Genomic DNA, 24140 nt, shown 5'->3' with positions numbered 1-24140 from the left:
CAATTGTCTTCTGAAAATGGAAACATATTAAACCAGAATTTCCCACCCTTCTAAGTGTCTCTGGAAGGATACAGAATATAGATAAAAGAAAAATGTTCGACCTATTATCTGCCTTCTCCAATAAGAAGCTGATCTTGTGGTTGAAGAAAAATTAGAGGTGCCTCCTCTCAACCTCCTACTTGCTCTCAAGAATCCTAAAAAGGGCAGAACTGGGGTCTAAGTCAGAAGTGCAGATCTAAAGGCTCAGGAAAAAACCCACAGGCCTAAGCTCCTCTTTGCTCACACAGCACAAAGTCACACACTAAACCTTGCAGTGGAAGAAGCCATCCCAAAAAGCATGTTCCTCTGCTGGACCAGAAGCCTCACTCCCCATACCATAGCAGCAGGGGAAAAATGAAATTGAAAAGGATGGGAGAAAAAAAGAGAGTGGTGGGTTTTGGCAAAAGAACAAAATTCAGAAGACAAAATGGACCAAAACAATGACAGCAAGTAAGCCAGGCAGCTCATCCTTACAGCACCAGGGTGCTGCTGAGGAGGTCCCTCTCGGTTGTGCAAAGCAAACCATTTCCAAAGCATCCCACAAGAAAGATGCACAGATGGCACCAGTCCTGCCTTAGTCCTTTTGCAGGAACACCGGGTGTTCTGGCACAGAGCATCTCAGACAGCAGTGACAAGCTTGCTTCTCTTACGTCATTTATGTTTTACATTCAGTTCATGGTTCCTTTTTTTCCCCCTGCAAGTTCCCTTAGGGAAGAAATAGCACTTATCGCATCTTCTCAACCCTTGTTTACCCTCCAGAGCCCATGTATGAACCACCTCACTCTGGTATCTTGGAAGAGTTGCACCACCTAACTGGACTTTGTCAATATAAAAAGGCAAAAATGCTAAAAAAACCCCAACCAACCAAAAAACAACCAAAAACCAACACAACAACAAAACAGAACAAATAATAATAAAAAACCAAACAAAAAAACCCAATGACAACCAACCAAACAAAAAAACTCCAAACACAACTTGTAACCAGTTTCCAGCCACATTCCTACCTTCTCAACTGCTTTAGACTCCACTTCAAATGCTCTCAGCAGGAGCAATTCGAAAACCTTTTTCTTACATCAAAAGTCCTGTTCCCTGGCTGTACTAAGAGCAATGAGCTGCATTAACTGGCATGGGTAAGACAGGCTGAGGACAATACTATTAATTTCAGACCATCGCTAATGGAATTAGTCACTAAATTTCAAGTATTTACTCTTTGGAAAACCACCAACAGATGGTTCAGAAGGTGTAACGGAGCCTCACATGACTAGCCAAATCTTTTCAATCAGTAAAACAAGCCCAGCCTGGGGAGAATCTAAGTTTTCATTCCAGGAACCTGTCAGAGTTTGCCTGCCTGAAGTTAGTAATCCTGACACTGAAGACCAAGTGGTTCAGTACAGGTAAAATCACAAGGGCAGTTTTATCAATGTTTAAATACTATACATAAGAAGTACATAATTAAATAAACAGATTTAAGAATGTCTCTGGCAAACATATGCAAATCCTCAGGCATACCACTTTGTGTAAATAAAACAATGTGTTTCTGCAACATTTCTCAGATACGGCAATTTTTTTTTAACGAAAAATGCGCACACACAGAGCCTGAAAACTGGTGCCCGCTCTGACAAGGACACTCACCAATGTTCATGCTGCAGGCCACCCGACGAGGGCAAATTATTTCCTCGACTCCTAGCCTAGCATCCTCTCTGTTAGACGAGGCTGAATATATGTTGATTGTTATTGCTAGCCACCAAAAACATTTCCAATGGCTTTTTATTTGGCGGCTAGAAACTAGCATACCATCACGAATAGAGTTGCGAGTTATCCATTAAAACAAAGCAAACTCCATCCTCCAGCACTACACATTTACAATGCACGGCCAACCTGAAGTTTAGTCCAGAAACTTCCTAAACTCCCTTACTACTCTCCCTCTCCCATGTTCTTCCTCTGCTTGTCTCCATCCTCCACACCAACAGCCTTTGCTTCCAGTACTGCGCATGTTACATGAAGAAACAGCACACTGAAAAGTGAAGACACCTTTAAGATATGTTATATGCCCGAAAAATATGATAATTAAAAATCATACAGCTTAAAACTTGCCTATACTCATTAGAACAATTATCTTCCTTTAACCTATATTTAAGCTTGAGTACTGTACTAGAAACCATGTTGAATATAAATTATACATCGGCCGCAACTGGCTGCCCTAGCTGTTAAAAAACAAGCCTCAACACAATAAGAACACCAATTACTAAAACGGAAGGCAAGAGGAATCAGCAAGTGGTGTGGTAAGTTCTTTGTTTCCTGAAAGATCTCCATATTACTGGAATATATACATCCATCTAGAAGAGCCTTTGTTGCCAGTTTCACAGAACATGCTTCTCAAGAGACTAACATAGGCTAATGCATCTGTTTGCAATATTACCACTGCTGTTGCCCAAGGAAAAAAATCACTATGATTACACGTAAAAGAGTGACAAAATGGTACAAACACATATCACTTAGAAGCTGACAGAAAACACATAAAATGGATCTAAAGAGAGCTAAATTCTTTATTAATTTTCTGTTATCACCTTCTACACAGCCTGTTTAACAGATGACCGGTCTGCATAAGCATGGATTAAATATTTAACCCTTGCTGTGCACAACACATTGCATGTACTACAATCACAGCTGTTACCAGAAAAGCAAGCATCTGTCAAAGAATTCCTGCCCAAAAATATGCTGCCATGGTGATGGATGCAACACTAGAGCTAATTAATTAGATTACCTAAAGAATGTGTATTTTTTTTGCCATTTCTAAAGTAAACTGTTCCCACCTCCCCTCCCTTTACTTTAAAAGTTATTCTAACAAAAGATTGTATTTTGGTTGCTATGGTACAAGCTGGCGCATAAATATGATGCTGATTAACATAAATGGATATATATTCAATTTTCAATATTCAAGCAATACCCTCACTCAGTTGGAAGACTGTATACATTAATTAAGGAGATGCAGAAGGAGCCACAAAATATTCATCCATCATATAAAATCTGAAACTTTAAACTTCTGCTTAATTAATTTTTATATTTTGAATATGTAAACACAGCAGGAAAAGGCCACATTCACTACAATAAAGCCTAAACATAGAACTTTAACAGATTAAACAAATAGAAGAGAACGCTGCCTTTTTTTTTGATACTTACAATGTGTAAGAGCTTTAGCACATCCACAAACCTATCAGAAAAGCAAGAAAAATAAAATAGTTACATTTTAATTGCCCGATTAAAATCAACTGAGTAGGTGTAAAGTTTAGCATTGACACTTACACTTTCTCTGAGCTCATGATCTCCTTGGCAATATGGTAAACCTTTGTTTTCTTTCCAGCTGCCTTGCTCTGCAAATAAAATTATATGTTATACTATGCACCTACTAAAACTGTTGCAAAGATCATTTCAGGCTAGTAGTTCCTCAAATCCAATGTAGTTATTCTATAGTTATTTCTAATAAAAATGTTTTATACTCCTTTGTAATCTCCTGGCTTTGGAATCTTTTGGCTTTTCAGGATCTGTGACAAAACCAATTTAGCTTGTAGCTGCAAACAACGTTAGCCAAGAATAGTTTTTATAACACTATTGGCCTTTTTATTTATTACAGGAAGCAATGAAGTCCATAACAAATGAAGTCCTAGCAAGTGACACTTATTAGTTAGCGAAAGCAGTACAGATAATATTGAATATTATTCAATTTTTTTCTGATTAATACAGCAGCAGTAATATTTGCAATAAACTCAAATGGGCTTCAGGGACATCTTAAAAGAAGTACACATTTTCTTTACTGAGAAAGATTAAAGGAGAAAAATATCACACTGAAGAGAAGAGTCAGCTTCTGACCACCTACTAAGGAAAATGCAGCAACCGTACTGCAAAGCTGTAGAAGTGTGAGCCTTGTCATCAATCTGAAACACTGTGGAGATTATGATGTTTTTTATGTTCACACGTTTATCTTAAAAAAAAAAAAAAAATCAATGCTACTGCTCAACATCAGATATAAGGAACAGGTATAGCAAAGCAAAAGGGGGCAGGTGTCAGGATACAAATACGTTTCCTACACAGTGTAACTCCCATTTACGATTTCCCTCAGATAAAACACCTTTCTCTGTAACAGCTCTCGTGGTTTGCCATATGCTTCTCGGTTGCCAGCTGCCACCACATCTATTAGATATTCGGGCTTTCATTTCAATGGGCTGCAAAGAAAGAGCGCGGATGAGGAGCACCGAGACATCACAGGATATACAACACATGGGACTCCCGGGGAGGCTGTATGGAGTATGGCAGCTTAATACAGGCTTTGAACAGTTTATCTAGAAAAGCAGATACCTCTGGCATTGCATATGTGAACCTTTGGTTCATAAGCACTAATGCTGCAAGATTTATCTGGAATTTTAGGTCTTTTCTGAACCTAGAAACAAGTCTCACGTGCTAGAAATCAAACCAGGGAACCAATGATATTCATAGGTTGGTTTTAATGACATTGTTATATTCCAAATAAAAAATAAAACTTAAATAATTTCAATTTGAATTTAACTGACACATTGCCAAATTAATAAAATTCTTTTCTAAATTTAATAACGTGGTGTTGCATCACATACATGCAAAGTACATTATTTATTTTATATGCTACAGAGATATCTTCACACAGAGCTGGTATTTTACTTCTAAAATGAAACTTATTTCCAAAAAACACTTAGATCTTACCCTGTGAGGGTCAATCAGATTCAGGAGAGATTATAACACTCCTCCTCAGGCCTCAATGCCTTTTTAGAAAGCACAGCTGACACACTCCCTACAAGACTGAATTTACAAGTAAATTATGCAGAGCAAGGTATCTGCCATCGGGGTAGATGTGACAGTTGCAAATGAGAAGAAAATTAGTATTTTGAGAACAAGACACTAACGGTAAACAATCACAAAACAAAACATCGCAGTCTGTTTTCCAGTCCATTTGAAAGACTTTTCATACACCAGCTGGCACTGAAAAGGCAACATTGCATTTGTTCAGCCAAGATAGGCTGGGCTTAAGAGAATCTCTAATGGGAGAACCAAAGCAACACAAATTGGGCTCTCAGGTGTGGCATTGGGAAGGAACCTTGTACCTGCTCTAATAGATGAAAAGCATCAAAACAGCCAGATGCTTGTGGTAAGCAAAAATAAAAACAAGCCCAGCTGATGAGTGATGCAGAGGCTGCCTCACTCTCCTCCGCAGGTGCTCTCCCTGTTGGAAAGTTGGTTGTTGATCCCCAGCTGCTGGCCACGTGTGCCACCAGAGGCTGAACCGAGCTGACAGCAGATGTTGCACAGCAAGCGCTGAATTAGGCTGTGAAATCTGCCCAAGAAGCCTCCTAACTGGGGATGCTTTCCTGTAAAACTCTGTTGTGAAAGGTTGAGGGCAATTCTAGAGGCACGCGAGATTAAGTTACCTTCTGTACAGGTACAGTCCTGCTTAGTTTCACAGGAACTCGCTTTTCCCTCGACTCCCTTTCCCTCTTCCAATTCATTCCTCTCACCATTTGGTTAAATGACATTCAGGTCTGACACATCATCAAGTATTCTCTTCAAGTACTAAAAAGTCTCATTTTTGTTGGTTGGTTTTATGTTGGTCGTGGTGGTGGTTTTGTTTGTTTTGGGGGTTTTTTGTATTATTATTCATTTTTAAGGGAAGGATGCAACTAGCACTACTATCAAATAAAACAGAGCTACCAGGACTGGTACTGAGGAGAGGCATTGGTCTAAGGGCAGTCTGGTGTCAAGACATTCAGTACTAAGAAGTAAGAAAGCAGGTATCCCCAAGGAGAGGGAGAGGACCCCTAGAATCATAGAATGGTTTGGGTTGGAAGGGACCTCCAAAGGTCATCTAGTTCAACCCCCCTGCAATGAGCAGGGACATCTGCAACTAGATCAGGTTGCTCAGAGCCCCGTCCAGCCTGGCCTGGGATGTCTCCAGGGATGGGGCATCTACCACCTCTCTGGGCAACCTGGGCCAGTGTTTCACCACCCTCATTGTAAACAATTTCTTCTTCATGTCTGGGCTGAATCTCCCCTCCTTTAGTTTAAAACTGTTACCCATTGTTCTGTCATAACAGGCCCTGCTAGAAAGTCTGTCCCCGTCTTTCTTACAGGCTCCCTTTAAGCACTGAAAGGCCGCAATAAGATCTCCCTGGAGCCTTCTCTTCTCCAGGCTGAACAACCCCAGCTCTCTCAGTCTGTCCTCACAGGAGAGGTGTTTCATCCTTCTGATCACCTTGGTGGCCCTCCTTCATTCTAAGTAGTTAGTGTTGTCTTCCTGCTCCTCATTTGAAGAAGAAATAAGGCTAAAATAGTGGAAATCATTCCAAGCTGGCACTTGCAGAAGCTACCAGAAGGTCAGACCTCAACCACAACAGTCAAGTGTGGCTTACGCTCCTCCAAGGGCCACAGAGATGGCTCTGCGACCCTATAATGACAAATCTCACACACACACAAAAAGTCTCTGCTCGGCACCAAAGAAGTGAATTAAGGAACTTAAATGCTGAAAGGCATTTAAGGTGTTTCAAGTCATTGAAAAGGAAATATTAAAAACAGGTTCAGCCATCTGTTCCCCTGTGCACTAAGCAGTTATTGGCAGGTTAGCATGCAGAACCTGCGAATGCAAGAAAGCTGTCTGCACAGGGATGCTTACTGGGACACAGCCTCTGCTTCATGGCCAAGAACCTCAATATAAGACCATCTGGACAAAACTACAGCTTCCAAGAGATTTTCCAGAAGGACCTTCTCAGACCTTGCAACCTTCACCTGGCCCCTTTCCTTGAGCTTCATCCAGGCTCACAAATCTAAGGTTGATTTTAAATGATCGGTGCACAAGAGACATTGTGCACTGCAGGATCTGTGAGGTGTAGACAGCCTCATTAAAAGGCATTTACAGGTCTCAAAACTGAAGCTCTAAACATGCATCTGTGCATACAGCTCTGTTAGAGAGGCATGGTAGGCAGCTCTACAGCTCCATGACTCTAAAAACAAATATGCCAGGCAACACGCACTTTCTAGTGTGATATTTTTAAACCTGACCTCTTAATATCAGGCTAACATACACATATTCAACTAAAATTTTAGGGGAAAAAAAAAAAAAAATCACTAAACAATAAGAACGACAAAATTATAAAGTTATGTTGACTCAATGCCTTTTGTATGAAAACATCCCAACAGGTTACAAATTACAAAATAGTGCAAGAGTGAGGAATAGCTTCAGAAGATAAAGATTAAAAGATACCTGTTTATCTTCTTGAGGATCAGGCTCCCCTTTGCTGGAATCAGAATTTGTGTCATCATCTTCATCAGAACTGTTCATGATATCTTCTTCATCTGACTGAAGATCTCCCATTACCATGTTAGGATGATCATGGTGTTCTTCTATGGACCTAAAATTAAAATATGTATAGTCAATAAACATATCATACTTTATTTATGTAAAGAGCTTTCTGGTTTACCCCACAATAAGTGGTCCACTTGGTATACGAAACACTGAAAACAGTAGTGGGTAATTTGAAGATGATGATGACAGCGGTATGCTTTTCCACAGTGGACTCATAACTGTGCAGTGTTTTATTTATGCTGGTATTGATACAATGCTCACTGACAGCAAGCAAAATCCACAGTACGTTTGGAATATTTCTGTTATTCTTGCCCACCAGAGTTTGCCTGACAGCAAAGTTCGATAAATCTATTCCCTTCTTTCTATGTGCATGTATAGTGCAACATTTGTACTGTGTGCCAGAAGGATAAAGAAAGATCATGGCTATTTTGCTCTCCTCCACCCCATAGCTTCAGGACTTCTTCCAGATATGGTATTCAGACTGGAGCTTTCTGTCTGAAATTTTAGATGCATGTATATATATAGGGTTGTTTCTCAATGCATACGCTAAACAACTGCATCAAGGATGGCAATATTATAACCATTAGGTCCAATAATTTTTCTCAAAAACAAGAAAGCAGAAGCTTTTGAGATTGAAAGCTCCCATCCCCCAGAGATAGACACCTTCCAGGTAGCTGTCAAAGCTATAAAATATAACCTTGTTCTGCTGCTGTACAATGATTATAGAGGTATCTTTTCATTAGCTTCAGCTGTATTTGCAACACAGAATTGCATGAGACAGGCACACAACTTTCTTCCTCTAACTAGCCTTGACAACTTCAGTAGAGATTTAAAAAATGCAATTCTAGAAGAAAATAAAAAAGGAAGTAGAGAAATATAACAAAGAAAAAAAGAGAATAGAGGAAACAGAGCCTGAAGTTTTGGTAAAGTTACCTAGAAATCCCTGGGCTCCTATTTTAATCCTTTAAAACATCTGATAATTGCCAGTTACACTAAAGCTGTGTCTAAATTCACATAATCTGCGCTAAATGCCTGCGAAAAGATGCTGGGATGCCACAGGCTTATTGTGATATGAGCCAAAAGGATTAGCTACCCTGCAAAAAAAACCCAAATCCAGAAACTCTTGCCCTCAAGCTGTTGGAGCCAGCAGAGATCTCACTGTGCTGATCAACACCTAATTTTGTGCAACCAACATCTGCCAGGGCTACACACTTCTCCATATAGCCACCCTCTGCCTCCCTACGCAAGGGACGGTCACGACTTTTCTTTTCCTCACTTTGAATCACAAGGAAGCAGGGAGGGAGGGCAACTCTCCGGACTCAACACCTCCAACTGTCACAGTTACCAGGAAAAAAAGGAAAGAAAGAAAAAAAAAAAGAAAACAACATCAAAAACATGTCAGTGTGGATACTGTGAGAGGTGGCTGCCTGTGACATGAATAGCAGAAGTAAGGAATAGTTGCTGTGTGCAGCAGCCACAGCAAGGAGTTGATTATTCAATGCTCAAGGCACAGTTGAAAAAACGAAACAAAACAAAACCAACAACAAAACAGTGCACAAAGGCTCATCCCAAAAAGAAATACATTTAGAGATGAAGACAAGATAAGCTGCCCTGTGGACAGACTTTGGTCAGCCATGAAGACGTAGAAAAGACTAAAATAGCTTGGTTCTATTAAGACAACACAGGAAGGACTCGGGAAACACCCAAGTAGTTACCGTCTCCCGGAACCTAATGGCATGGGGGAAGGAAGGCGATCGCAAGCTCATCATGGAATTCAAACGAGACCCTGAGCCCAGACTGCAGCATGCAGGGTGCAGAGGGACACCCATTTAATTCAGATTGGAAATTATCAACTTCGCGTGGCAACCAGGGAGTGCCCACTAAGAGAGGATCGCTGCTGACAACAGGGTATGGAGTACACAAGGGACGATTCCCACGGCACCTCCATGTGCTTTGGGAATGAAAAAGTGCAGCTTTTCACTAGAGCTTCCCCTGGAACCACACAAGCACGATACAAAGATTTCTGCAGTAACTTGTTAACTTTAGCAATTCAGAAAACTCCTTGCCTAGTCTATCTAATTCACAGTCAAATGACCTGCTGGCCTGAAAATGTTTATTTTAGCAGATACCATCTCCTATTCTCTTATTTTACAGACGACAAACATCTTTATTATACCTGTAGCATTATACAAGATAAATATATATTCCTATTTTATCCGAAACCTGCAACATAAATAACTACTGCTACTCCTTGCTTTACTATATCATTTACAGTTCTACTGTCCACATCTGTCACTGAATCTACATCTGATCTGGCATTTTTTTTTCCATTGAAAAATGTATTAAGTGCTTTAACCACACTAGAATTTAGTTTTCAGTCCCTTATCAGTCAACATTTACTTTTATAATGGATATTTTATTGCCTTTTTCCCTATCCTTAATATTTGCCTTAATTTCCTTTAAACTAGGGTTCCTTCCCACACAGAAAACATTATTTTCACACTTGTTCATTTTCACACCATTCTTTTGCCCAAGCACATTCTACAGGATGCCCATTCCCAGATTTCGCTTAATTTTCCACCTAAACATTTCAGGGCAACTGTGCCAACACTTAAAGTTTTAGAAAACCTGTCCTTTTTGAAGTCAGAAACAAGCATATTTCTCAGTGAAGCTGTATTCTGCTTGCACAAACATAACCCTATCGCCACTGAAAGATGAAGATCAAACTAGTTGGCCTGTTGGCTGAAGAATTTTCTAAATGAAAGATTGACTTATTTAATAGACAGTTTCAGTAAAAACTACCAAAAGTTTTTAATAATTCACTACTGATGGCTTTAGGATGTTTAGTAAGTGTCCACACATAAGAGCCTCTCAGCATATACGTTTTTTCCTTCCTGTGAACCACAACGTTTAAGGACTAAACTCCTTCTCTTGCATTTGGTGCACACGTACCTACTATTCATGTAAAGGAAACTATGAAAGCCGAGAGCACCATCTACCAAATCCTGTCTACAGTATCTCCTCCAAGAGCCAAAGCACCTCAGAGCAATCCCTATACATCTTTCTCCTTATTTGCCCAGCTCACAGCCTAATGCAAACCTCAGGTTCTTCTACTCAATACATTTTTGGGTGGGTTTGTTGGTTGGGTTTGGTCCTCCCCCACCTTTTTTTTTTTTTTTTTTTTTTTTAAAAAAAAAAAAAAAACAAAACAAAAAAAAACAACAAAAAAAAACACAGTGGGTGATTAGATGGTTAATGATCAGAAGTCAGTTCACACCCAGGCATTTTCCAGAATCAAACAAGTCACAGGTTCAGGGACAGGTTGTGATGCTGTAGCCATGGACAGATGCACCACTGGTGGTATCTGCAGCTTTGTCCTCTTTTTCACAGGAGACTAACAGTGTCACTGTGTTTGTTGGTCTGCCTTTATCAGCTGTATGCTGGAGAACGTGTGACTCTCCTTGTACTTTGCGCCTTAACCTTTCATCATAAATGTTATGGCTTTTCTGTCAAAACAGAAAGCAGTTTTGTATTTACTGACGACTCTTTCTGTACTTTTACCTCTGAAGTCATCTACACCATAAGCGTATAGTTTCCCAAAATTATCTCTGGACAAAGTGAAATGCCTTGTAGCCTTTAAGTGAGTTTGACAATAGTAGTAAATGTTTAAATAAACAGCGTCTTTTCTACCGCGTATCAATTCCTCTTTTCCAAAATACCACAGGCACGCAGTAGCAGCTATTTTTAAGCAGCTCTTTTGACAGGTATTTTGGGGATACTGTGAACTATCTCTATCTTGTTCTCTCTTCATCACGATTCTTTGTCCTACCCATAGCACTACCAAGAGAAACTTCTGCATTATCAGTCATGTGAAACACCATCACCGCCAACTCACTGAGCTGCCCGCTGAGTAAGAATATCTTGCCGCATCTCGTGAGCAAGTTACCTAAATATAGATGTGGGGCTTTTTTATTTGACACATAAAATGAAGAGAGTGTTAGTTTGCCTTGGAATGAGCAGTTTATGGGATGACGCATGTACATTGTGCTGTATTTTACTAATGCGATAGTAAAATATTAATGAAACAAAACATGCCGGTCAGGCATACAGCAAGATCAACTGTCAAAACCTAAAAATTGCCATCAAGCTATTACAGCCAGAAAAGTAAATCCTAACCAGCATAAAAACCTCTTATTGTCTTCAAAAGATAACCAAGACTAGTTCAGATGAGTTTATTTGTATTATTGTAGAAGCCTCAAATACACCTGAGGCATCACTTTGAGGCACTGTTGATTTACAAACTGCATAGGACACTATAGCCTGAAGTCACAATTAACATTCAGTCTCAGTTCCTAATTCATTTAGAAGGCAGTTAGTATTTTAAGCCTGACTGAGATGATTCAGAGAGATTCTCTGCCATGGAATGCCCCAATATTAAGTATTGGTATTACTTCAACTGTTAGCATCACCATAACTACTGAAAAGCAAGTTTCCACTGCTCCAAAGTATTTGTTAAAATAGATTGATCCATGCTGCTGCTTTACACACCTCCTTGTGAATTATTTTTAGATGTTTTTTCTACTTCTATTATAGTAAATAATAAATATGTAGGAATGCTGAATGAACAGAATCTTGTACACAACATTGCTAAATTCTTCCTTTTTTATCCGTCTGTTATTTTAAAAGGAGTGTCCATCTACGCTGCTTCTTGTAGGAGCGTCCCAGCATCTTTGTCCTTCTTCTGTCTCTTCCTCCAGTATTTCATTGTGGTTTTTTGTTTGTTTAATTTTTAATAAAGCTTTCAACATACAGGCAAGATTACACAAACTGAAGTTCCCACTCTACTGAAAAATACACACCAAAACATCAGAGCACCAATAAGCATACCCTATTGCAATATTTCATGTAAAATCCTTTTTTTGCTGCTACAGAATTTCACAATCCTTTCACAGCTGCTTGCATCTCAGTTTCCTCCAGAGAGGCAACAATTGCTACTGCTGTTCATCCACTTTCAGTTCTTAATATCACCAGCAACCAATAATTAACGTGTGTTCAGCTGCTTCTTTAAGACCTAAAAGCACACTGGCTCTCTGTGGAGACAATAGCTGATAAGGCTGTTATATTTTCTCATAGCAGCGCATACTTTAATAGCTGTAGGTAAGGCAGCGTTCCACACTGACAGGTTCCAATCAATGCATCCTAGGTGCATGCTTCTGGGAAACCCCAATGATAAGAGACATAAAGGGGGGAAAAAGAAAAAAAAAAAAGTTCTATGGCATCTTTTCTGTTAGGTCCTATCTAAATTCTGAATCTCTCTTCCAAGGTAGAAAGAAGGACTGTAAATATAGAAATCAAGTTAAGATCCCAAAACAATTTAGGAAGCAATTACCTGATTTGGGTGCTCAGGACAATGGAAGATCCTCTTGGAAAGCCAAAGCAAAAGTGAAATTTTTGCATGGTTAATAATTACTTGATTTTGTTTAGTGAACTTCCTTTTGCTTTAATTTAATACCTTTTATTTAAGACAGTTTGATGTCTTTATTGAATATCTATTTACTGTAGAATTTTGGGAAAAAGAAATCAATTCTTGAAAGCGAGCATACTTGGCAAAACACAAAGATAATAATGAATACTAACAAAGATCACTAGTGAGTTTTAAGAAAATTAGTGATCAGCAAGATTAACAAAACTATCAATTAATGTACTTTTTGGATGAGTTACATTTTGCTGCAATACCTCAGCCTCACAATCATCTTGAAGAAGACAACACCATCCCATGTTTCCCTTTGCAAACCCATCTGGAAAGCATGAAGATGAGCCTGATATCACTCCAGGTGCACTTGGGCCCTACCCCATCATATTCACCTCATTGTTTAAACTTGAGATTCTCTGAACAACAGAGACTGTCTACCACTACAGCTAAAAAAATTCCCTCCCTCATCATCCCCTTCATGTCCCCCTGCCTTTCCTTTCTCCTTCAGGCATACTGAACCATTAAGCAGCAAATGAGGATGAAATGCAGCCTGGACCAGGTGTCTTACTTATCTGAGTTGCTCCTACAGCATCAGTCACTTCCCTGGTTTAACGACAGGCGCACAGATGGGAAGAGCTGAAGCTGAGATCACATCTCACCTCTCTCGGCATAGCAGACAGCGTGACAAGGGCCGGCGGATGCCACTGCGGCTCTCCCAGTGCTGCCCTGGCTGCCAGCACCAGGGACTGGGTGCCTTACCACAGCCAAGCTGCTGGGGCTTCACCTTCTCTGCCAAAAATGGTGTTTTTTCACAGCGAGGGGGTGAGATAGCAAGATGTCCTCTCAAACAGGATTTTACACGATAGCATTAGAGTTATGCCATTTGCTCTTCTGCAGAGACAGCTCCATGATTTCAGTAAGTTCTTGCTATTATTAGGACTACTAACAACAAAATAGGCAACAGACCAGGAGTTTTTATTGGTCTGATGCTAAGGAACATGACAGGGAGTTCATTTTGATCCCCCTTATATATACACTTAAGACTACCTGAACCAATTGTGCCTGCGAAATTCATTAGTTCCTTTTGCAAGCTATCTTTCTGTAAGTGACACAGCTGAGGAATGATACAGGCCTCTACAACAGTCTTTAAAAAAAATGTCACCACAAAACAAGAGGCACAAAAAACTAGACTAATTAATCTACGCTTATTTGCATTACTTGCAACTGTTGTGCTTTATTCTCTCTGGGCTGGTTAGAAAACTTTGAGAATGCAATTATAAACACTCCTCAAGAATCACAGCCAGAAAACAGAAACAAACTGCAGCCAGCCAACTGAAAAACGTTTTGTGCACATCAGGTTACTTTTTCAAATTTCAATTTAAAGACTTAAAGAATTCTAGCAGAATTATTTTAAGCAATATCATATGTAGTGTACAAATGCATAAGCATCTACATATTTTATAGGAAGCCAGGGTCTTTAGTGACCATGATACAGTGTCAAAAGAGCAGATCAAGACAATATGTTTTAAACGGATTTTGGTTCAGAGCTGCTTGTACTTCGAAAGCTGTCGGCTGCCTCCTGGGCAAAGGGCTGGCTGCAGAAAGAGGCCAGGTGGGAATGCTGGGAGCTCGCTCCTGCCAAGAGAAACACCAAGATCTACCCTTTTCATCCCAGATTTTACCTCTGGCGCTCCCAGCTCACACCTGGGTTTTCTGGGCAAGGAGGATGCCACAAACACTGCCGAGAGCTGCCGCTGCATTTAGCATGTTGGATCATGCCACTGGCAGCTCCTTCTATACTTGGCTGAGCATGTTGCAAACTGCAACACCTGACTTGCTGGAACCGAGTTATCCCAGCGTTTGCAGCCAGCAGCATTTAGTTTAGCATTTGTTATCCTCAGGCCAAGACAGCACTTCTTTCTTTCCTCAACAAGAAGAAATAAATAAATCCGACTCGCACTCTAGGCAAAAAATAAGCAAGGCATTTGTCATATGCGTTTCACACTTAATCAATTTTGTACCTTTTTTTTTTTTTTAAGCAATCCATTCTGGCAGCCACCCTGCTTCAAGCATACTACAATCGGTACAGTTGTGAGCGTTCTTCATCGCACAGTTTAAGAAAAGGTGCAAACAGCTCTCAGATTATCTCCATATTTAGCTGGGATTTGAAATCACGAGGTCCCGCGGCCAGAGGCGCCCAAGGGCCGCTCTTGCGGCCGGCAGCCTCGCAGGCTCACAGGAGCCATCTTCAGCCAGACCTTTTGTTGACAATTCCTCAGTTCCTCGGAAAGTTCTACATAAACACACAACGCATACCTCAGATATTTCCACACTCACCATAGAGAAGTCACATTTAAAAAAATAAAAGAGAGGTCTCAGTTTCAAAAGCCTTGGAGAAAACTGGTGCCCACAAGGCCCGTTTTCATCTCCCGAGCAGTGTGGCACAGTCACGTTGTGACAAGCAGGAGAGATGGTGGCATCGCCCTGCGTCCCTCGGGGTGGCCTCAGCAAAAGTGCCAAAAGGAGATGACACGAAAGTAGCAGAATATAATCCAGGAGGATACAAGGGGACAGTCCTGAGCATTGATACTGGAAAGTGAAACAACTGTGGCAAAACCCAGGGATTATAAAAAAGACACAGGTAGACTTTCTAGCAGGGCCTGTTATGACAGGACAATGGGTAACAGTTTTAAACTAAAGGAGGGGAGATTCAGGCTAGACATGAAGAAGAAATTGTTTACAATGAGGGTGGTGAGACACAGGCCCAGGTTGCCCAGAGAGGTGGTAGATGCCCCATCCCTGGAGACATCCCAGGCCAGGCTGGACGGGGCTCTGAGCAACCTGATCTAGTTGCAGATGTCCCTGCTCATTGCAGGGGGTTGGACTAGATGACCTTTGAAGGTCCCTTCCAACCCAAACTGTTCTATGATTCTAGGATCTAAACTCCTGCCTGGAGACTCGTGCAGGGGAAGGAGTCAGAGCGTCAGTTCTTCCCATCACCACCCAAAACTGTGAGGGATTACCTGCCTCCCAGGGTAGGCAAAGAGGGAAGTCACCGCAGAATTTACAGCTTTTTGCCTTCCCTTGTCATTAATTCTTGTTTCGTAGGGAGAACTGCAATGCTAATGGCCAAGACCTTTGGAAAAATCTCCTGGCATGAAAGTGACAAACAATATAAAACAGGACCACCAAGGTATGGCACTCAAAATCAGGAGCTGCTATTCTGACTTCTCTCAGTTCACAGACACTAGTGGGAAAATGTTTATGGGGAAAGGATGGCAGGATAAAGAGAAAAACACTGCACTTTCCAGTCACACACACAAAAAAGAAAAAACACAACTCCAACACACACTGAATAGACTTCTAGAAAACTATAATAAAATGTGATGAAAATCTCAAACCAAACGCATCAAATAGGAAAGGGAAAACAAGTGAGAACAAAACCCCCTATTAACACCCATTTCAAACAAAATTGATTCTACCTTGCCAGAGCTATCATGACATTCTAATGTATAACTACTTCTCTACACTAAAATCAGACTTAATGCAAGGCCCTAAATATCTTCTGTATTGACTCATCATTATTTTTATGGTTTTTGGGTGACTTTATCCCTGAAATCAGGGCTATAATACCTCTCTTCAAAAAGTTGCTCGTTCAATTTAGAAATAACGGACAACCTATTGCATTCCATTTTTCACGTCAGATACCTAGAAGATAAGAGAGCGCTAAGAAGCAGAGCACTCAAAAGGTAGTGACTTAGGTCTAAAATAAACATGGAGTGATTTAACTCTCAAACACACGACTGTCTGCATGCACGGGAGCTGACGCAGCTTCCTGGGTAGTCTTCTGGAAAACAGAGGATGAAATAGTTTCGTTGAGGCCAACACAGACTAGCTGTAAATAATAACTGACCTGTTTGCAAGACTGGATCTGTGCTCTCTCTTCTTCTAATCTTCTGCACAGATTAGAGGAATAACTGGATTTAGACACTTTTTCTAAACTTTTCAGCTCATCTCAAAATCAAGGCAGAACATCTGATCCCCAGGAACACCACTGGGAGAAAAACAAACAAACACCACACAAAAAAACCCCAGAAAAATCAACTGAACTCTGCATCGTTGAAATCACTGAGCCACCAGGCTGAGGCTGAACCTATCAAAATGGCAGTTTTGATAAAATCTCCTTTTATTTAATCACATGCACCTTGGATTTTTTTTTTTTAGTCCACTTATGTTTGAGTGAAACAGTTTTTCCTAAGCACAAAGATATCATTTTATGGAAAATTAAAACTTAAGTAAACTTGATGTTCTTAAAATAAACTTCTTGGATTCCAGTAGCTAAAATAAAACCTGTGTTCCTTAACCTAAATTTTGTCTGGTGCATTGAAACAACCTAGCTGGATACAGTTTTGTATTATAAGTCTATTCATTAAATCATCTTTAACTGAATCAAATGTAAATGTTGGGTAAATGAGACATAATAATACCTCTGTTGGCATTGAAATACAAGCTGATGTTACTATTTTGATTGTTTTTCTTCCTAACATTTATTTTATACTCCCCCTCAAAATCTTACTGTTTTACTATATACAATTACATTAGACCTTGCTGCACCATACAAAGCAGAGTACTACGGAGCTTCACAAGCACATTTCCTGAGCCAACGCTGAAAATAACCCACAGGAAAAGGCTGTTGTTGAGCATACAAATGGGTCTTTCATCAATTCACATGTCGCATTTGACTTTCCATTCTATGTCTGAGTTACTCTCTTCAGCTACATTTTCTTAACCTGCAATTTATACCCCTGTTGGCAACTGGAGATGGAGCACGTGTGTTGGAGGCAGGGGAGAAAGGCCGACATCCAGTGACAAATACGTAACATCAGCTTAGCTTCCTCCGTCTTAAGGAAAAGGAAATACCTATAAAGAATGCCAAAATTAGGGGGGGGGGGGGGGGGGGGGCGGGGGAAGTGGAATAAAAGAGGAAAGGAAAAGACAAAGCATTGGAGATTGATTAAAGCGTGACACCCGAGATGCTGTTATCCATGAACAGGGGGGTTAGGCTAAAACAGAGTTTTTAGCGGGCTGCTGTGCTGACTGCAGGCTCCTCCTCATCGCACTAAGCCACCCTTGGGCCCGAAAGTGAGAGCCAACACGCCAAGCTGAGGCAACGTCACTGGGAGGAAGGACGAGGACATCCTCCTATTGTACCGTGGATATCGATGGGAACAGCACAGTTAGGACATTTTTGCCATCTGCAGCAAGAAATTCGAGTGGGAAACGAAGGATAGCACAGTTTATTGCTTGGTTTGTAACAAATATTACATTTACCCTCTAAAATGGCTCTTTCAATGCATATAGACTGCATGTGCTCCAAAGGTTAATGCGATGTAATTTTGTTGGCTGAATGAGACTGACAGAAGAATGGCAAGCCTGGCATTCAGACTTAATATACTGAATATGTGCTACTATGACTAGAAAAGTAGGCAATCGGTCCATGAATTTCTCAGAAGAACAATCTCATTTCTACGTTGGCTTTAATCATAAGATAATTTGCTTTGAGATCCCCATTAGCAGTGCATGACAGGAGTTTTATGTGCCACGATCTATGAAAAAGAGCTAAGTGCATGTTCTGACAGGCTGGGGAAAAGGCAAGCGGCAATTATTTCAATAACATCAGCACTGTTTCTCTAACCGGTTTTGTAATACTGGAAAATGATAAAAGACTCTTAAAGAACTATGCAGAAAAGGTAAGACAAGATCGATTAGCTTCAAAGGATCGGAGGTAACAAGAGATGGGAAAACTGGAGCAGCTGCCTGCCTGGCTCTGACTGGGTGAGGACCCTCACACCTCTCAAGCCAGGGCCAAAATTAAAACCTGTATCTGCTCCTCCAGCAGCAGCTGATCTGGGTCAGGAAACCACTGCCCTGTTGTGTCCCTTCTTCTCCTAGAGATTTCTTCGTTCACTGAGATCTACTGAAGTAACCACATGCATTAATGGTTTCCTAAGGTAGCTTCTGACTATGTAATTTAGTTTAAAATAAACACTTACAGAAAGGGTTCTGCTTGTGATTTTCTGTGCTTTTTAAAGAAAACACAACAAAAACTCAGTTATGTCAAGATCATCCAGCTTAGGGAGCAATTACAGTTGCGGATGTGCCAGGGTGCAAGAGGCCTCTTAAACCCTTATATCACCATTGGTACTGGAGAAGGTTTCTGTGAAGAGGGAATAACTCGCACTCAGGTAAGAAAACTGTGGAATTTCACTCAAGGAGCAACTGCGGTCTCATGCCTACTGCTCTTCATATAGCAAAACAGTCCTTTTCTTTTCCTAAAGCAAAGACATACATTCACCTGTTCCAGAACCACAACACAAAGCAAAACAGATTGCATAAACACAGAAAATATATTCTTATTTAAGCTGGGTCTCACCCTTTTTAGGTAAATCAGTTCAAGGGAATACTTAAGTGAGTGTGGTCAAAACCCCCAAAAGATGCCCAAAGATTAAATTTAAACAAAAAGTATACACTCAGTCAGGAACTTAAACTACGCCAAGACAAAACCAAGAAACATCCTGCTGTAAACAAGAAAAATACTCAACAACCACACAAATATATATACCAAGTCCATAACCAAAAATCCTACTCCATGCTTTCCATCAAACAGCCCAATGTTGAGGATATCAACTATATAAATAACTATTAATACAGGGTGCCACTTAAAATATTTGTCTCCTCCTATATGAGGACACAGTCCCCTAAATAATGGCCAGCTCTCAGATTCTTTGGAGCATGTGTTTGCTACATACACATACAAAATGAAAGGAAGCTTAGTAACTCTCAGTGAAAAATGCTGTTAAATGTACTGTTTATAAGGTATATCATTTATTCTTGTCATTATGCATATACTCAAGTGTAAAGAAGTTTGCTGGAGACTATGAAGTATAGAGGCTGCCTATCTTGAAGATCTGTAAGACCAACTGATCTGCTGAAGTTAGGAAGTTAAATAATACTGTACTGGGTCAAAACAATGCTTCTCCACTTCCCACACTCTGAGAGACACGGTAAGTGATGCTATTTAGGGAGACCATAAGAGCCTCGCCACTCTCTGTGGCCCGTTCCTCTTCCCAGCATCCATGATCACAGTATTACAGATATTAAAATATCTGTTCTTGCCTATTCCCTTATGCATCTGTTTGGATCTATCTATGAATCGGCTCAATCCCTTTTTTGAATCTGCTGATATTATTTGCCTTCACCACCTCCCTAGACAATGAAACAGCACCAACCTGCAGAGTCACCAAACCCTCTCAGGAATATTCTGTGTGAGTTATGCAGAACTTGTGCACTAGTATGGCCCTTGCTGGGAGCCCAGGGAGATAAAGAAGACTCTCTATATTCAGGGACAGGCAGTATCTTTTCTTACATACAAAAAGTTGTCAAGATCCAATGAAGAATTTGCATACCCAAAAGCTTGTCTGCTTTTACCAGCTCTATCAGCTGATCTAAAAATATATTAATTCCCTTACAAACCTAGCAATTATGCACTTGCACTCTATGGATGCTTATTCAAGTTCATCCTGAGACTGTAATAACGTTCATTCCTCCCCATTTAAGTATCACTGGATATAAATACACGACTCTATCTGGTTTGCTTTAAATCTGTAAAATCACATATGTTAGTTTCACAAATTTTTGTCATATGCAAGGAATAACTAGCTTATTTTTCCTCTTGACTGTTTACCAAGTGCAAACCATTTTCAAAACAGCAAAACCATATAAAGATACGCAGCAACAACTGTCCTACTGACATTTAATGAAAGGGGTACAGCCTTTCAAGTCATCACCTAAACATGTTTACAACCAGAGTTACAATGGAGTTAAGTTCCCTTTTCTTTTTATTTTACCTGCCAAGTCTCAAACGCCTGCTTGAAGCTTCACAAGGGTCCTCGACCTCATAGAAACCAGGGTTCTGGTCTTCCAGGTGCTGATTTCTCCCAGCACCCAACGCAAAAGGCAAGTTCTCATACTCGGGTATTTCCTCATAGTGACGCACGTTCTCGTACTCTGGGGCACAAGTGCTGGTTAGAGAATTCAAATGCATTTGTGACAAGTTCTCTCCCAAAAGTACATGCCCATCTAAAGACTCCAGCCTTTGGTTACTTCGCGTCTCAGGTTGACTTCTGTTTCTCTGCCTCTTCTTTAGTAATGCCGGACTACTTATTTCTACAGAATGAGCCTTGGCAGTTTTAGCTTTCCTTTCACTGCCTACAGATGCTATATTCCGGTTGCTACCACTTCCACACCCATCCCCAGTGGAAAGTTTGGCAATAGCACTATCCATTGACTGGCTGCCTTTAGACAGAAATTTTTGGAAGTCGCTTTTCATTAAGCAAACCGACAGTTTCATGTTGAGAAACTTTTTCAAGGTATTTTTCTTTTGATGTTCTTTGCAAGGCTTGTCTGTCCTTTCTATGTCTACGGAAGAGAGAGATTTGGCCCTAGGCTTTGTCACAACAGTCAAGTGGTTGAAGTTGGTAGCAATGTTAGCAGTTTTTAATGATTCAGAATTACCAGAAAATGGAAGAATAGGATGAGGTAACTTCCAGACGGGTTTCTCAGAAGAACGTTTGGGTATGTCACAGGATGACAGTGCGTCTTGCTCCTTGGCGGGTGGATGTGTAAAGTGCGATCCTTCCAGGATGCTGTTCGATTTGTCCTCACTGGAGGTGTAAGAACTTTTCTCCACAAGTTCTGCTGATGCAGCTTTTTTCAGCAGGCCAGCAGCTGGAAGGCTGTGCCTCTGTGGTTTTTTAGGAACTATTTTCGGAGAACTTTCATCCTTTCTTTTAACTTCTTTATCTTCCAATTTTTGTGGGGAAACATGGAGGCTATTGGAAGCAGATGAGAGCTGACTGCTAGTTAACTTGAGTTGCTTTGGCAAACTCATGGACAAAGCATCACACCTGACAAAGTTAGCCCTTTTGTCCGCAGCATCTAGCATACTAGTATCATCTGTCATCTCATCCATGGAGTTAACTAAGTTATGGTCTGCATTTAAAGAACATTCAACACTTTCTACCAGATCAGAAGTCTTGTGTGACAACTGAGGCAAAAGATTTTGTGACATTGACTCTTCCACAGCAGGTTCCTTTACCTGATGCATTTTGTCTGCATTGCTTTGAGTTATCTCACATTTTCCAGGATGAAGCACTTCTGTATTATTGTTATAGCAAACACTTTGACCCAGGATATTAATTTTTGCTGGCTTTTTAAAGCTTTCTTCTGCAAGCCCAAAGGAATCTTTCTCTGAATTAGATGGTTCCTTTGTTCCTTCTCCCATGGTGTCTATGCCATCCTGACGGACTAGACATGCAGCACGTGGCTTTCTTGGCTTGGGGACAGGAAGCACTTTTGAGCTCAGGACTGAAGGTGTTTCAGAGGAAGCTTTATCAGCATCTGCTTTTATGCCCATTTCACCTGACACCATACTACTGCTACTTAAATTTTCGTTTTCCAGGATTTCCTGGTCCAATGGGCAAGAGCAACTGTGGTTATTTTCAGTCAAACTAGGGCAAATTTCAGATATCTGAAACTCACCAGCAGTGAGTTTACCCTCAGTATTTTGGTTGTATTTCCCTTTAGCTACCTCAGAAGATGTTGAAGACTGCACAAATTCCATAAACTCTATCTTAACATCGTTCTTGGAACTGCTGCCATCCTCTTTGTCAAGTTTGTCTGCATACCTGTGCCTCACAGGACTGCTGTTAGGAAACACACTATGAGTTAGAACGTCCTTAAGTTTCTCTTCCAAAATGCTGGCTTTCAAAACCACCTGATTTCTATTTGCCAGTTTTTGACTGTGACTGTCCCCCAGACCTAGTGCGTTTTTTTCACCGACTTTGATGTTCTCTAAGTTTTCAAAGTGCTCAAAAATTATTTGAGTTTTACAGGTGTTCTCCCCATTTCCAAGCTTATGAAGGCATCCAAATTTGCAAGAAGACATTGGTAGAATATAGGCTGTGTTACCAATACTCTCTTCTGAGGCTTCATTTTTATAGTTCAAGTGGTCTAGAGTTTGAGAAGAATCTCCCCTGTGCTCCTCAAAGCTTTTTGTGCTTTTTCTTGTAGATGACGGAGGTTTAACTTCTGGAACAGACGAGCTCTTGAGAACCTTTGGTTTTGGTGCAATTGCTGGTTTGGTTTTCCTTGCTGCTTGTATAACACCAGAAAGTACAACATCGGGCTTCGGTGCAACAGGTGGAGGTGTCGCCTTGTGTCCCACCACAAATTTTGGTTTGGGTGCCACCGGTGGCTTCTTAATTTCTAGGAAGGATTGAAAGCAAAGACTTTAGTCACCATCAGCCCATAGAACAACTTCACCTGCACCACAGTATTATTAAGAGCTTTGTAACATTTAAATCACATGATCTACAGGATCTTGGTGTGTGTATGCATACATTTTCCTCCTAAAAGCATGCCTCCCTTCCTTACCGCCACTAGTTGCCTTCCTTGTTTTTAACAGGCACAATCAAGGAGTGGTAGGAAAAGTCTGCAAAGGTAACTTGTTCATTAAAAAACACTTGAACTTTATGAAACTCTATGTCCTTGCTCAGATGCTAAAATATGATGCTAATAAAAACAGAGCAGATTAGCCTGGTTTTGCAGTTTGAACTATTGTAATACCTTTTTAAAATGATGCAAATATGCTGTCTCATGTATAAAAAGCCACAAAGATAACAGAACAGCTAGAGTAACTACCAAGACAGTCCGTTTCCTTCCCCTGCCACCTCTGGAAATGCGTGATCTAAAAATTCCCCCTTCCCTTCCTCTCCTTTTCAAACAATACTGAGATGGATTACTGTACCAGTTGTAAAACTGGCGTGTCACTACTGTCAGTTCAGTGAAATGAGTCTGTGGTGTGAAGTTAACACAGTAACTTTTAGCAAGTCGGTACCTTCCTACTGGAAAAGTAAATACTCTTCCTGTGCATCTTACAAAATTACTCTTCCCAATATGTTATTGTCTGACCTAGAAACAGTCACCACAGCCATGACTTATGACCCACTTGACACTACAAGATGATAAACCCTGGGATTAGTGGATGGCAGGAAAAGGAAAACATGAGGAACCTGGAGATTAGAGAGTTTTATGGTGTTGTGGGTTTGAGTGGTTTTTTCATTTGTTTGTTTGTTTTGGTTTTGTTTGTTTTGGTTTTTTTTAAAACATTTTAATATTGCAGGAGAT

The 24140-nt window shown here is 40.5% G+C and overlaps 1 protein-coding gene across 2 annotated transcripts in view; it reads right to left on the bottom strand.

Moving 5' to 3' along the window:
- The window catches only part of FGD6 (FYVE, RhoGEF and PH domain containing 6), a 75860-nt gene that overhangs the window by 42420 nt on the left and 9300 nt on the right, over positions 1 to 24140 (bottom strand). For both annotated transcript variants that reach the window (XM_065657026.1, XM_065657034.1), the window contains exons 2-5: positions 20801 to 23219; positions 7319 to 7466; positions 3343 to 3410; positions 3220 to 3250 (exon numbers count right to left, since the gene is read on the bottom strand). In XM_065657026.1, the coding sequence (XP_065513098.1) occupies positions 3220 to 3250; positions 3343 to 3410; positions 7319 to 7466; positions 20801 to 23219 (2666 nt within the window). The remainder of the gene's footprint in view (positions 1 to 3219; positions 3251 to 3342; positions 3411 to 7318; positions 7467 to 20800; positions 23220 to 24140) is intronic.

Source organism: Caloenas nicobarica, chromosome 1 (assembly GCF_036013445.1).
Source record: "Caloenas nicobarica isolate bCalNic1 chromosome 1, bCalNic1.hap1, whole genome shotgun sequence".
Classification (NCBI taxonomy): domain Eukaryota; kingdom Metazoa; phylum Chordata; class Aves; order Columbiformes; family Columbidae; genus Caloenas; species Caloenas nicobarica.
This window is presented reverse-complemented; position numbering and strand designations above follow the sequence as displayed.